Source organism: Salminus brasiliensis, chromosome 18, assembly GCF_030463535.1.
Source record: "Salminus brasiliensis chromosome 18, fSalBra1.hap2, whole genome shotgun sequence".
In the NCBI taxonomy this organism is placed as follows: Eukaryota; Metazoa; Chordata; class Actinopteri; order Characiformes; family Bryconidae; genus Salminus; species Salminus brasiliensis.
The window spans coordinates 19,260,548-19,276,437 of NC_132895.1; the positions used below are offsets into that span (position 1 = coordinate 19,260,548).

Genomic DNA, 15,890 nt, shown 5'->3' on the forward strand with positions numbered 1-15,890 from the left:
GCATTGTTTAATTCTTAATTAATGTGCCACTAAAAGTATTAATTCAGTTCATTTAAATTTATATAAAATTAAATTCATTTGAATCAATTTTATATTTTTAGAATCTTACAAATAACTTAAACAAACAAAAAATATAATGAAATCCAGTTTCATTGGCAGCCATACATACTAATACCATAACAGTTCCTCCATCATGTTTGACAGATGTAGTAAGCTTTGGGTCATGAAACTTTTTGAAACTGGCCTTAAACCCTTTTAATCATTGTCTAATCGCTCTGTTTGAGGAAAAATAGATATTGATACGTCACATTTTATAAACAACTACATTAATTACAAATTTAAAATCACTAATAAATGTAATCACTGCGGTTGGTATTTTATCAATATTTATTAGCACGGTGTTTAATTTTTCATGTGGTTTTGAAAGCTCACATTAAAAAAAAAAACTTTTGGAAGTACAGAACATTAATAAATGTAATAAATAAATGAACAAACAAGTTATAAAATGTTATGGCAGAGCTCTCGCGCGCCGTCACCTGACCTCGCCGCGCGCTCCCGTGTGCAATCTATAGCCCTGTTCGGCGGCGATGGGAGAAACAGAGCCGGGTCGAAAATAGACAGGACCGCCTTGACCCCGCTGCTGCTCCCCTCCCCTCCCCTCCCCCTCCCCCTCCTCCTCGCTCTACAGCCCCCCCACAGTCCTTTCCTCTCCTTTCTGTCGCACGTAGGTGGGACTCGCTCTAGAGTCGCGCGCGTCCGTCCAAGTTTCGAAGCAGGAGGAGAAGAGTCGAGGGACCTGGAGCGGAGAGCGGAGAGCAGACCACCAGAAGACAGCCGAGAAGAGGGAGCATTCAGAAGCAAGTCCTGCTGTGAATTCCACCAAACTACTGAGGTGAGCTCAGCGGAGTGGCTTGACTTGTTATTAAGTGTTATAAGAGAGGCGTTTATAAGCGGGGTGTTTCTTTAGTAATTAGCCTTTTCAATACTTGCCTCGTCATGACGTGCGCGTTCACGATTTCCGGAGGCATCGTGGTTGCGCACTTGTTTTCGGGGTGTCACACAGACACATATTATACACGCTCTGCCATAATGGAGCCCGCTGTGCTGTCGGCCAGGGGGGCTGAGGGGCTTAGCACTGGAGTATTTATGGCTAATGGACAGGTGTGTGTGTGTGTGTGCGCGAGAGAGAGAGAGAGAGAGGAGGGCATTGTGCGGCTCTGGAAACCTCTGCTCTTCCTTAGTGGGGAAAACGAGGGTCTTTCTTGTACTGACCCCATAGTAAGAGGCTGGTCGTGTCCTGTGGTGGGCAATATGGGGTGGGGGGTAGGGGGAGTGAGAGGCAGTTTAGCATGACTATATTAGGAAAATGGCCATGTCATTCTGTCTAGAGACGTAAGAGAGGGGCTCTTCTCACCAGGGACACTCCGGCTCTAACACTGGAAGTTACTGCAGTCCATGGAGATTCAGCTTCTGAGCAGCAGAATCGGCCCACAGCAGACCCACTTCTGCCTCTTTTCTGGCGCTTTAAGTGTGTCACTGCTGATAGTGGAAAAGCCATGAAGTTATGGCCACTGGAATATCACATCCATCTTGTCTCTAATCTCACTGTTTATTACATCTAAATATAAGTCAGAAAGGCTTAACTTTACCATCTTTCACCAGCTAAAGCTTGTCCGGGGTTTGTCCCCACAGGCAAGTTATTCACAGCACAATTGTGTTAGTGATGCAGAATGTGGGTCCGGTTTGTTTTTGTCCGTCGTGGTGCTGGGAAGCGTCCCAGAATAACTTCATGATGGGTTTGCACAGTAGTGTGACAGCAAGGCCGCAACAAAAACACAGGGGTACGAATTGGCCTGCCGTCAAACTGTATTGCTTTGTTCAGAACATTGTCAGTACGTTTCGCCCTTAGCTCAAACAGATGTGTTTGGACTCGGATGTTTGCCTCTTCAGTTTTTCACTAGATAGGAAAATCATAGGGAACTTTGCCACCCTGAAAGATTTTGAGTTACTTGTTACTTTATAACTACATCAGCCTCATCGCTCTAGTGCAGACCTAAAGACACTAAACACATTTGTGCTTAGGATGAGAGAGAAATTGTGTAAACCTGATTTTTTCTGTTCCTTTAATCAACTCATAGTGGACAGACCACATGTAGGCTGCATGTAGGTTAGGAGCAACAGTGGAGAGTTAAGGAGGAGTATTTATATTTGCAAGGAAAATTCATAAGAATTCATAGAAAACATTGATCTTTGCCACATGTACGTCCCTTTGTAAACAAACTAACATCAAAACATGATCCAAGGTCCGAAAATGATCTGAATGATCTCAAGATAAGCCCTAAGCAGTTCATAAAAATGTTGTAAAATGCAGTTCTCTTCTTGAATATTCTCTTAAGAAAGTCTTAAAAATCTTATTTAGGCCAATGGCAACATTTCACTACATATCATATAAAATGCCAAATAACCAACAAATAATTAGAATATTAAATGAAATCTGAGCAGTGCACTATGGCCCAGGGGTTACGAGTTTGAATCCCAAGCAATGCCTCTTTGCCATCAGCGACTGGAGTCATAGAGAGCACAATTGGCCGTGCCCTCTCTGGGTGGGTAGATGACGCTCTCTCCACTCTGGTGGTGTTCCTCCAAGCGTGACGCCTGCCCGTTGATGCCGCATTGGCAGCTGAATTTCTTTCATATGAACCTTTTGTCAATTTAGCCATAGGCCTACAGGAAATACAATTTATAGTGAAGAAAATGCCAGTGCGGTGGAATATGTGACTGTTTTTCAGGTTTACTGTTAGCTGTTTTTAATATGAATTCTTCACCCACAACAGTTCCATACACTTGAATTCTTTCTACCATAACAAGCAGGCTTTCTATTAACATTGAGCCTCATTCACTCATATCTTCCTAACAATGTCAACTTTTTTTCTTGAGAAACATCCAAACAAAAAGTCTACATCAGTTTTTAAACTGCAGAATTGTTCACAGCTCTGCTCTTATAATAGTGGATCCCATTGTTCTCATACATTCAAGAAATGCTAAATAAGAAAACAATTGTGATTGGTGATTGTCAGAATCTTTGTGAAAACAACGATTTTCTTAAGAACGGTTAATAAAAAAGGAATAATTCTTTATATGGTCTCTGCTCAGACACTGCTTGCTGCATATGGACATCAACAGTGAGCAAAGGAATAAATCAAGCTCCAGTAGAGAGGAGAGAGAAAGCATCATAAGCTTGGTGCTTTTAAGGACCTTAGGGCAGGTTGATTGCTCCTGCTAAGCCAGCAGTTCTCAGTCCAGGTCCTGGAGTACCACTTTCCTGCATGGTGTACTGTTTTTTTCTGCTCTTAACTCATGCAGTTCACCTCAGGAAGGGCTTTTCCATTTGTTTATTTTGTTGAAGCTACTGTAGCAATACTTAAGTGAAGAGTTAAGATCTGAATGGCAGGTCAGCAATATCACATGTTTTATAAATGATATTGTCACAGTAACGTTGAAATCATGAAATATTTAAAACATTTGATATGAACTCATCTGACACCTAATTTCTGTTTCCTTCTTCCAGTGATGAGTCGCAGTATTGTGCGCCAGAGTAAGTTCCGGCATGTTTTTGGACAGGCTGCGAAGGCTGAGCAGAGTTATGATGACATTCGGGTTTCCAAGGTGACATGGGACAGCTCCTTCTGCGCGGTCAACCCAAAGTTTTTGGCAGTTATAGTGGAGTCCAGCGGAGGAGGGTCCTTTTTGGTTCTGCCGCTGTCCAAGGTAAGAAGACCACATGTAGTGCGGACTGACTAACCCAGTGGGACAGTTTCTGAGCCAAGCTACTTTCGTGTGAGGGTTCATCTTCATCCAATGATGCAGTCAACTTTGTGACATATGGACCAGTGTGAGCTGGGTAAGGTCTCAGGTCAAACAACTTTTGTGCCACTTAAGAGTTCGGAAATATTATATGACATGAGTGCACATTGAATTCCTCGATAATTAGTGAACAGTCATGACAGCTACTGGTTATTGGATTGTTCACTAGTTGTATTTCTGATAACATCAGGCTAAAACCTGGCGAAAAAGTGTTTAGCTTGAATGGGAAATGACATGCCAATGAGGGGAGGTTTGAGAGAAAACCGAGGTGGCGTTTAGTAGGGATGCACCGATCCATCTTTTTCTGTTCCAATACAGATATTGATACATAAACTTTGTGTATCGGCCGATACCCAATACCGATCCGATACCATTGTTGGATTAATACATCATATATCTCACCATATGGTAGAGACTTAAGGCATCAGGATTTATGTAATCTTTACTAATTAACTATAACTATATATATATATATATATATATATATATATATATATATATATATATATATATATATATAACATAACATAACTATATATATATACACAAAGTTGCCTGGACTCAGGACTTTTATTCTGAAGTTCCAAGTCTATGAGACTAAAGAGGAGCGAGCAGCTCCTCCCTTCTCGGTTTTCCTTGGAAGACAAGCTGGATTACTACACTTGCTGTTTGCTATGATATATGTGTATGATGTCAGTAGGTTACTCTGATTCTGAGTTATGAAGCCTAGAATAGTAAAAAAAAATTGGCCCCTTGGATCAGACTAATTATCCGATACCCGATCCAGCTAATTTTCTTAGTAATCCGGACCAATATCCGATCCTGCTATCAGATCAGTGCATCTCTAGTGATTACACAAATCTTAGGCAGGGGGAGGTCTAAGAAGAAACAAGGTGGTGGTTAGGACCAGTCTGTTCAGCAGCAATGCACACTGCATTATATGAACTCAAACTACTGCTATTGTTTTGACATTGTTACTGATTGAAGTGTAATGCTCAGCTTAAATCCCCATGCTATTGGAAGGCTTTTTGGGTTTAGGCAAAGAACCTGTGGATCTAACACATGTTGTGTAGATATATTTAGAAACTGCGTTAAATCTTATTGGCTACCAATATTCATTCACTGACATGGTTATAGCTTGGAATATATTTGTTCAGACGCATGAGCTCTGCTGAACTCCATCACCCCATATCGAGGACACCCTTCCCCCACTCTGCTTCTGTTTCACACACAAGAAACGACAAAATCCATACTGAAACACAGGCCACAAGTGCCTACTCTCCACATCCAGACCATTAATTGCACTTATATTTTTACTGGCTTAATCCTTTAACTCCCCAACCAGGATGTCAACAGACCAGTCTGAGTACATAGAATAGATTTGTTGTGAACTAAAATCTGACTAATGCATATTGCATTAGAATGTCTTTACCAGTATCCTTTCATTTAGACTGATACTTGAATTTTTTTTCCCCAGATGGAAGCACATTTTTTGATAAGTTGATGTTGCCAGTTGGACACCTAACTGATCAGTACCGCTAAAGAGTAACACCTGTTCTCTGCCTTTCACATGGACAACTGCGTTCTCCCTGCTATGCGTAGCACATACTATCGCTCAGATTTAATCTGCCTCAAAGGCTTTGTGCAGCTATGCGAAATGGGAAATGCCTCAGAAATGGTGATTACAGAAGGTCAAAAACTATATCAACACTATATTGTTTTTATTTCTTCAGGCTATACATGAATATTGTTGAGCAGTCAGTTCCTCCTGAAGACACACATATACATATTTTGTATTTTCATTTTTTCTGACTTTCTGACATTGTGACAACATTTCCTGATGAGTGGACAAACAGAAATACTCAAATAGCAATGACTTCCTTTAAGACTTAAGAAGGATTTTTCCAACTACTGTAAAGTTGCCATTTTGGAGATACAAGGTTTTGCCTAACCGCAACTATATGCAAACGTGGGGTCATATGTTTTTTAATAATGTTTGGATTTAGTGTCTTTTGCCATACTTTTTCCAGACGGATTCTAAATCAGCACAGGGGAGTAGTGTTTGAAGCTTGGGAGATGAATGTTCACACAGAATCAGCTGACGAAATATCTGAGCTATTATGTTCCAGCGGTGTAAATGGAAGGAAAAACAGATTAAACATAATATATGCAGAAACTTTAGCTGTTCCTAATGTAGTAAATGTAAAACAATATGCTTGTTATATATACTGTATATATGTATTGTTACAGTTACTGTTACAGTTAGTGTTACAGTGATTGTTGCCATTGCAGTGTTAGTGTCATAGTAACGATGATGTTACTCCTGTGTTGTGTATTTTTATTGGGTGTATTTGTGGAACTAATTGTTTAACTAAGGTTATTAATATTTTAATTAGCCTCAGAGGCAACATCAGTCTTAAAGTAGCTTCAGCATGGCAAGCTGCTTCTGCCACATAGCTAGTAGTTTAGCCAACTGCTTTTTTCGGGAGGATGGCTTTCATGTAGCTAAGCTGCTTTTGATACTGGTAGTTACTGCAGTGTTAAAAGTATAAGATCCTTGAGGACCTTTTAGAGGTTCTTCAATTTGAAACTGTGAAGCTGCTTTGAGGAACCTTCAAAAAAGGTTTTTAGAATAAAAAGGTTCATAAGGGTTCCTCAAAGCACCTTAAGCACAGTTTCCACAGTTCCTCAAGGATCTTACACTTTTAACAGTGTGGTGCACTATACACTGCTGCAAAAGTTCTAGGCAGTTCTTAAAGGTGATTAAGACTTTGGAGTGTCTTAATCACCTGGATTTGGAGTGTTTTAACCTGTGAATGCACTGCATGGATGTGTTCAGTTGCACCTGCAGCTCAACTGATTTACTTTAATAAAGGACTGATTAGATAAGCTACATGTTGCATGGTAATTGTAAATAGGTTTACATTACAAATAGGTTTGACCACCCCTGATTAAATGACACCTCTACAGGAACAAAATGAAATGTAATAACGTACTGGATGTTTTGATGAAATTTATGTTCGTTTCCTGTATCTAACATTCATTTTGGGGGGACCTGTTAAATAAAGCTACCAAACAGTAATTATGCTTTAAAATGTGCAGACTTGTGTCTGTGTAGAGTCAACGTTGTCATGATGCCCGTACATGTTAGCTGTATTATGGCTGAAAATAAAATATAAATTATTAAATATAGTATGTCTAGACAGAAAATGCTTAAATGTCAGTGGAAAGTCTGGAGTCTGGAGACTTAAATAAGCTTTAGCTAACTTTTAGCTTTAGCCAGGCATCTTTTTCTCTTTAGAGATGATTGTTTTTGCACATGGTCCCTGCTAAACTAAACTAAACTTAAAGACATCTAACACATGTAAGATCTTCTGACTGCTGGTTTGAGCTTTGAGCAGCAAATGAGCTTGGTTTTAATATTTGATAATGTATGATTAAACGTTACCCATGGTCTATCATAGATTCAGGACAGGGGGTAATATCTCATCTAAAAGACTGACAAAGACATTTACCAAAGAATTCCTGGAAGTTTATGTTCTAATATTTAATTTCTACAAACTTGTGCATTACCAGGAGCCTCCTAGAGCACTATTGAAAACCATAGCTGTAGTGTTTTGATTTTATTAATATTATAATTCATTATATTATAATGAAAGTAATTTAGGAAACATTGATCACATCTCAAGATTGTTATTGTGATGTAATAAGATCTTTGTTTTTCTAGTTATAAAAACGCAAAAAAAAAAAAAAAGTTAGATATTAGGACAGAAACTGTTACCAGTCCCAGTTACCATGGTGGCCTGCTAAACATTGCTTTGTTTTGCACTTCTAAAAGCAGACTTTCTTCTCTTTGGCGTGAGTCTTATGATTAGTCTTAACAGTAGATGCTAACTATATCATTTTTAGTTTTGTACGTTTACCAGGACATACCTCCTTTGCCTCATGGAAAATTAATCTGATCAGATAGATTAGTGTTTTTTGTTCTATGTTGTTTTGTTTATTGCATTAATTAATGTAAGTTCTAACAGTGACACTCAAGAGCATGGCTGACACATTGGTAATTTCAAATAATTATTAATAAAGTCCTTTAAGATAAAATTAAATAAACGTGTATGCTCCTATATGTGGAAACTTGCTATTGCTAGTAGCCCATTGCAGCTCAATGTCCATATTCGAAGATTACTTGGAAAGGAAGGAGGATAGGTTTGGGTTATAAATATGGATTTCCTTGTTTAGGGTAGATAAAGGTCTGTCGTAAGTGTTAAGAGTTTGTTAGTATAGTCCCTTATGCAGACTCATTACACAGAGACATAAGCATATATCAGCAGGGCTCAACAGACACACTATAAATACCCTGCTTGCCTTCCCTCCTGCGCCCAGGCCCAGGCAGGTCAAAAGAAAAACTCCCTTTTCATCGCCTCATCACGGGGTTATAAATACACTCTAGGGTAGTATGGAGAGCGGAGGGGAGTGGCTGGAGGAGGAGCAGCTCAGGGAAGGAATACACACATGTTCACACTGACTGAACAGGAATTAGTGGAACTCAATCAGCTATACCACAGTATGTACAGACCAGTTGAAAGCTTACTCTATCTACACTATGGGCCAGATTCCCAGACCCAGATTACATTTAAGACTGGCCTTAAGGGGAATTTTTTAATTAATGGCGAAACACCACTGCAATTTAGTCCTAGGCTAATCCAGGTCCTCAAATCTGTCCCTATATGTGCAAAGGTTTGTTGACACCTACTCTCCCAGCTTCTTCAGAAGTCAAGGGTATTAATAGGGAGTTTGTCCCCTGGTTGCTGCAGCAACCGCTACTCTTCTGAGAAGGCTTTACACTAGATATTGGAGCATTGCTGTAGGTATTTCAGCCACAAGAGCATTAGTGAGGTCAGTTATTGATGTTTGATGATTAGTTCTAGATCACGAACGCCACTCATCCCAAAGGTCTTGGATGGAGCTCTATCACTCCAAAGAATCCAGTCCATGGTGGCTTTATGCCCATCTAGGCCACTTGCAGCATAACCCGCAAGCTGATTGGCTAATTTTGTTGAAAGGTGGGACTTTATCTGTAAACGGATGCCATGTTGAGCTTTATGACAACTCTTATTCATATTTCAACCAGTGGCCGGTCTCCTCATTTCTAACATCTCTGCCTGGGATTGCACAATATTTCAGTGAGGTTGAGGTCAAAGAAAATGTATTATTAATTGACCAAAAACTGGAATCTTGTGCACCTTTGCACATGTCCTGAAAATGTTTATTATTTTCAGTTCACTGAAACGGACAGCTTAGTGGACAGCACCACCACAAAAGATAGAGGAAAATGAAGGTTCTGAATGCTGCAGCTATATCAACAAGAGTCCCTGGGGATTAAGCTCCTAGTGTTGCATTTACCATACTCTTGTTAATGGCTCTACACTCTTCAAAGTAAGGATGCTACAAAGGTTTTGGAAATTATGCAAAAGATTAATCATTTTATGTTCCATAAAGATTTTTACATTTAAATTTAAGGCATTTAGCGGACGATAAATGGGTGTTCTAAATAATAAAAAGTTAAAATATTTTATTTAATGTAAAATAAACATTTACTTTAAGCCTTAAGATAATTATTGAATTTAGCTCTCATGGTTTTGTAAAAGTTTTTTTTCTTACATATGCTGCACCTCATATGCAGACTACAGTATAAACTTTTCTATGTCAAGGTTTATAATGAAAATTAAAGTTAGCACTGTAAAACTATGACATTTTATAAGTATTGTATAAGTTTGTATAAGTTCAATATCAATACTAATTGTTGCACAGTGTTCATAGAAGATAAACACTTCTGCATTAGCAGAAATTAAATGATCATTTGTTGTTCTTGGTATCTGCCACAGTAAGGTGTCAATTATCAGTTAATGTCATTGATCCAGAAATTCCATATCGGTGCTTCCCTAGACCAGATAGAACCTCTGATAAATGAAATAAATGTTTTTAGATGCTCAGTTATTATAATGACCAACTCTGTCCAATTCTGTAGTGCATCAATCATACACTTTTTTCATTATGTTTGTTTATCATTGATTTGTTTGGTATTGTGCTTTACAGGTTGGACGTGTGGACAAAAACTATCCCCTGGTGGTTGGACACTCTGGGCCTGTCCTGGACATTGACTGGTGTCCCCACAATGACAATATCCTGGCCAGTGGCTCTGAAGACACTACTGCTATGGTAGCTTTTCACCCTGTCTAGTTTATCATAACTCTCCATGTTGCTAGCATTGCTGAATGTTGAAAACTCATTGTAATACATATCACTATGCATATACCTGCTCTGCTGTTATAATGCACCCATTTGCCACAGTTCTGGAAAAGTCATGAAAGAATGTCTTTATTCGCTGGAGGAAAAGTTCTTAAAGATCCTAGTTTCAGGGTGACTAGCACTTAGGGGAGCGTGGGAGGTTATTTATAAACATATGTTAGCGAAATGCTCATGGACAGAGCTCATATTCTCAGATGAACTAATGGATCTGCTCGCAGGAGGGGTCTGTAAAGATGAGTAATGCGAACTCAGCCCACACACAACCCCATCATCCTCATGCATCCATGCACACACACACAATTGTGCACATTGTTACAGCACAAAGGCACTCTTGCGCATCTGATGTGGTCCTGCCTTAGCCGTGTTTCTTGATCCCATGTGTGCATTTAGGATGTATTTCACAGAGGGTGTATTATTGTAGATGCATATGGTCACTTTCACAAAACAAACTTGTTTTGAATCTGAATGTTCAGAATTTTCAGATGAATGGACCAATAGAAATGCTCCAAAAGGACTAAAAGGATTAACTACGTCTGTACACTGACATCCACTGAAAAGGAAGTTATTTCCTTCTCCTGCAATGTTGCTGTTTTGAAAATACTATGAAAAGGTTTTTGGGTGACAGCAACAATACGCTTCTGTAAACCTGAATCTCATGATGTAATTGTCATCCTCTTACATTACATTACAAACACGAGAGGAATGCATCATATGCACTTTTGGTGCAGAAGCCTCTCTGCAGCTGGTATCTGCAGTGGGGCTGTTCTCATACTTGAACGACATTCCTAATAACATTAAGAGAATGTGTAACGTTATCCCAGTAGATGTACAGCGAGTTGGCTGTGATTACTCATTAGCTGTATTGTGTTGTTCAAGAGGAGATGCATGTAGCACATGCTTGTTTTCAGCTGAGCTCAGAGGACATATTTAGCCCATAATTAGCCCTTAGTTTGACCTTCAGGAATTCATAGTACACGTTTCCCCCTGAGCTCATAGGCAAAGAGGTCAGCTCCACAGAGACAAGGCCTAGACAGTTTTGTAACTGTCTCTCTTTTTTTTTTTACTCTAATTAAATACATGGACAGAGACTATTGTATATCTCACCTTAAATGGCTTAGGTCTTATTTTGTACAGGATTAGTTTTACATGAGGATATGGGGTAATTATATTATCCTGTCTAAATCCTCCATGGCTGTCATTTTTAGTCTGTGGGCTCAGTGAAGATTCCCATGTCTCTTACCTGCTCTGACCTGTAAAAGCAAAGCCAGGTTATGTTAATGCCAGTTGGCATGATAGTAAATATTGCATTGCATCCTGTGGAAAATTCAAATCTAGATGTTCTCAGGACTTCTCAGATGAAGCTGTAGGGAGAGGTCAGTCCCTCTACACTCTCAGATTAAAAAAGGCTTACAAAACGACGTAGGCTGTTTTGCATATCAGTCATTACAATTTCAAATGTCTCAGGGTTAATTACATTACCCTACCTCCACATGTACAACGAATTCCATCTAATTAGTACAAGCTGCCTCGTCTTTTCTCATGTGTAGACTCCAGAGATTACATTTTAACTTGCATGTTATTGATGTTCAAAGAAAAAAGGCAGGAACATTTGTCATTTTAATGCAAGTTAATGTAAAGTGTTTTTTAAGTGTTTGTGGAGTTTCCAGTGGTCCATCATAAAATGTTCACTAAATGTAAAGGGCAGCTTGCGTCTTAAACCGATGTACAAAAATAATAATACATTTGTTGGACTGTGACAGTATTTCAGTTTGACATTTTTGACACTTCGACAGGTATGGCAGATCCCTGACCACACTCCATGCCGGCCCATCAGCGAGCCCATCGTGGTGCTTGAGGGACACTCCAAACGCGTGGGCATCGTCAAGTGGCACCCCACTGCCCGCAACATTCTCCTCACTGCAGGTGTGGTAGTGGTACTCTCTTTTAACACCCATCTCAGTTCAGCCTATTTACTGCCTAAAAGCACTGCTTCAAAGGTTTTGAAGGAGCAGTATATTGCTTTGTCAACAGTGTGTGTGTATCATAGGCAGTGATAATCTGATCATCATCTGGAATGTGGGCACTGGAGAACCTCTGATCACCATGGATGATCACCCAGACCTCATCTATAATGTCAGCTGGAACTACAACGGAAGCCTGTTTTGCACCACTTGCAAAGACCGCCGCCTTCGTGTCTGCGACCCCCGGAAGAGAGAGGTAGTGGCGGTGAGTATCAGAGCGGCTGAAACTCATCAAATGGATGTTTCTGTTATATGGCCACTGGAGAGTACGATGTTAGATATAGAGCTCAGAATATAAAAGACAAGTTGGATGCTAATTCTTTCACTTGTTGGTTTTGTATTGACGGTCACCAGCTGCAAACAATAGTAATTTGTAAATCTTCAGTGGTAACGTGAGATAAACTTGCTCCAAATCCCGGCCACTCAAGACCAACCTGAGATTGGGGTTCAAAAATTAAAAAGGGTACAGGTTTCAAAACACCATTGCAAAGTATGTATGTTTGAAATGTTGTATTGTGTGACAGTCATTTGTGTGGCTCTGAATTCCCCTGTTTTGTGTTTCTGCAGGAGAGACTGGCCCCACATGAAGGCATCAGGCCGATGAGAGCTATCTTCACCAGAGAGGGCAACATCTTTACCACAGGTTTCACCAGGATGAGCCAGAGAGAGCTTGGCCTCTGGGACCCGGTTAGACACACACACACTGGCACTTTGATGTACCTTATCACAGTAATATGCCATGTTGTTAAAGTTGTTTTACCTCTTTGTAGACAAACTTTGAGGAGCCCATTGCACTTTTGGAACTGGACACAAGTAATGGAGTCTTGCTGCCATTTTACGATCCAGACACTAGCCTGGTCTATCTGTGCGGCAAAGTAAGTGTCTGCATTTTTGCACTCTATAAGGACACTTTTAGTCAATTTCGGTGCCCAGCATTCATTTTGTGGAACAGTCTGACTCTGTCTTTCTCTGCCTGTCTGTCACTGTCTCCAGGGGGACAGCAGCGTTCGGTATTTTGAGATCACAGAGGAGCCCCCCTATGTGCACTACCTCAGCACATACAGTAGCAAGGAGCCACAACGAGGAATGGGCTTCATGCCCAAGAGAGGAGTGGACGTCAGCAAGTGCGAGATTGCCAGGTCAGCCGGGCTTGAGTGATTATATATGAGTAGGTGTTTCAGTGGGTGGATGTGCTGCAGCATGCCAGCTGAGGTACACTGACTTGCCAGTTCGTTAGGTACACCTCCTAAAATGTATATTAAAATAAGCCATGTTTCACAAGACTTCAGTTCACTATTCCCTACATGCGAGAATCCTGCTTACTGTAAAGAGCTCGGTTCATTGTGAATTCAGTGTCTTATGTAGCACACCAGAATGCATTGCTTAAAGGTCATGTAAGTTATCCAAGTGCATCTTCTTCAATATCAAAACTGGACTGTTGAGGAGTGGAAGGGGTAGTCTTATTGGATGAGGTTTATGTCATGCCAAAGGAAGGGTCAGAATCTAGCTCAGGCAACATGAGTCCAAGAAGCCATCCTGTGTGAAATCAACAGTACATGCTGGCACATGTTCGTGCCCAGATATACACTGAAGAACATCTGAACAGCATGATGTGTCTCAACATTGTTGCTGACAAAATAGGTGCAATATACTATACAGTATACTAGATGAGGTGAACTGGTAACAGAGTGTATATAGAACTGTTTCAGTTTATTTAGCTGTTTTTATTACAATTCTATGTACACTTAAATGCTCAAATGATGGCGTTAGCCCATGTTTTTGCATCTCTTTGTTTAGGTTATTTAAACTTCATGAAAGGAAGTGTGAGCCTATCATTATGACAGTCCCCAGAAAGGTCAGTACCTTCTCACAACCACCAAAACAGGCAGTAGCAGTTAAGTAATATAAAAAGAAGTATGTCATTTAAATTATAATGAATTTCTTTTACAGCTCAGCTCAAGGTATTTCTCTGGTCCTCACAGATCCCTCTATATGTCGTAATTATGACTCTTCTTCCTGTTGCATGCTCTACATCCCGTCCTGCCAGTCGGATCTGTTCCAGGATGATCTCTACCCAGATACAGCAGGTCCAGAGCCAGCTCTGGAGCCCGAAGAGTGGATGGACGGCCGAGATGAGGACCCCATTCTGATCTCCATGAGGGACGGTTATGTTCCTCCAAAGAGCAGAGAGCTTAAAGTGTCAAAGAAGAATGTCCTGGATTCTAAGCCTGCACCTCGCAGGAGCTTGTCTGCCGTTGATGGGAGCAGTTTGCCAGTAAGTGTTTACTGTTTGTCTGTTGTCCTTGATACTTTTATCTCATAGTCCGTTTCCTCTTCTGTCATTCTTCTCAAATGAAGAACCTTCCTTCAGATCTAGATAATCCTTCCACAAGCTTGATCTATCCTGTCCCTGACTTGCTTTCCATTTCTTGTTCCCTCTCTTCTGCAACTTTTGATTCTCCACCGACTCCCTTTTTCTTTCTTTTCTTTCTTTCCCTCATCACCTTTTCCTCTTTTCCTCTCTACTCTTTCCCTGTTCTTCTTTTTTCCTGTCTACTCACTAGCCTCAGTTGTTGGAGAAGCTTGTGGAGGAGATTCAAAGTCTGAAGGCCACAGTTCTCTCTCAAGAGAAGCGAATCTGTGACTTAGAGAATAAACTCTCCAAGTACACCAACGGCACTGTCTGACCGATCCAGTAAAGCACAATCATCCCTGTACACACTGCCCAATCCCCACGACCCCTAGTAGATGCACCTCATGTATAACACACTACCATAGCCTTCACCATAGCATTAATTGAGCCTTTATTGAAGATTCACGACTTAAAGCTTCTTTTATTGAGGCTGTGAGAAATAGTTAAAGGTAAATAGTGGATCCCGCTAACACGCTCAGTCATGCTTTACAGCATCTTTCCAAAGAAGTATAAAGCACATTTACTGTACATAAGCTACACAAGGGTCAACTTAAAGAATGTTGCAGAATTACAAATTTCCCCTGCAGCTACTTAACACTTTCAAAGTTACATTTAGACATTGTCTGTGGGAGCCACTGTATGAAGCATCCAAATGTTTTTTGGGTTTTTTTTTTTGGTTGTTGTGATTCTGTTGACCCAGATATACATAGAAAAACAAAGCCTAAAGTACATTGTAGTGAACTGACTTTCTCAGTTCATAGTATATTGCCATAGGAAGAAGTATGTATGGCAAGTTTACAACCCCAGTATATTCCTAGTATTGAATGTATGACAGTATGCTGCACTCTGTATCATGTAACTGCTGTTTCTCTATTGTTAACCTTCAACTGTTACTGAACAATAGGGGAGAGCGGGGCACAAACTAATGTCATTTTCAGATTATGACAGTAATTCGACCTTTTTTGTACCATTAAAGTAACTTTTTTTCATCATAAGTGTTTTTGATTACTGTTTGTATAAGTTGGTATAAGTCATAGATTGTACACACACATTTTAATGACTTTCTGTCTGTAGTATAGCACTGTATATATAGCAATTTGTATGTAACTCACAGTGTGAGATATCTAGTCTCCGTACATACAGTCTCAATAGACTATGAGAATCCATATGGCCCCACACACAGTGTTGTGAAAACCCTTTCAGATTTTTTCTGTTGATGCATGTTTGTCACAGTGAATGTTTTTTAGGGCTTTAAACAAAATGTAATATTAGATAAAGAGAAC

At 40.0% G+C, this 15,890-nt stretch overlaps 1 protein-coding gene across 1 annotated transcript; it reads left to right on the forward strand.

Moving 5' to 3' along the window:
* The first annotated feature begins 735 nt into the window (after positions 1–735).
* coro6 (coronin 6) lies at positions 736–15,602 on the forward strand. The gene is made up of 11 exons (XM_072661525.1): positions 736–892; positions 3,569–3,768; positions 9,961–10,083; positions 11,967–12,096; positions 12,221–12,399; positions 12,762–12,881; positions 12,965–13,069; positions 13,188–13,333; positions 13,992–14,049; positions 14,242–14,469; positions 14,759–15,602. The coding sequence occupies exons 2-11, from the start codon at positions 3,571–3,573 to the stop codon at positions 14,879–14,881; spliced, it is 1,410 nt and encodes a 469-aa protein (XP_072517626.1). The 5' UTR covers positions 736–892; positions 3,569–3,570; the 3' UTR covers positions 14,882–15,602.
* The last annotated feature ends 288 nt before the right edge of the window (positions 15,603–15,890 follow it).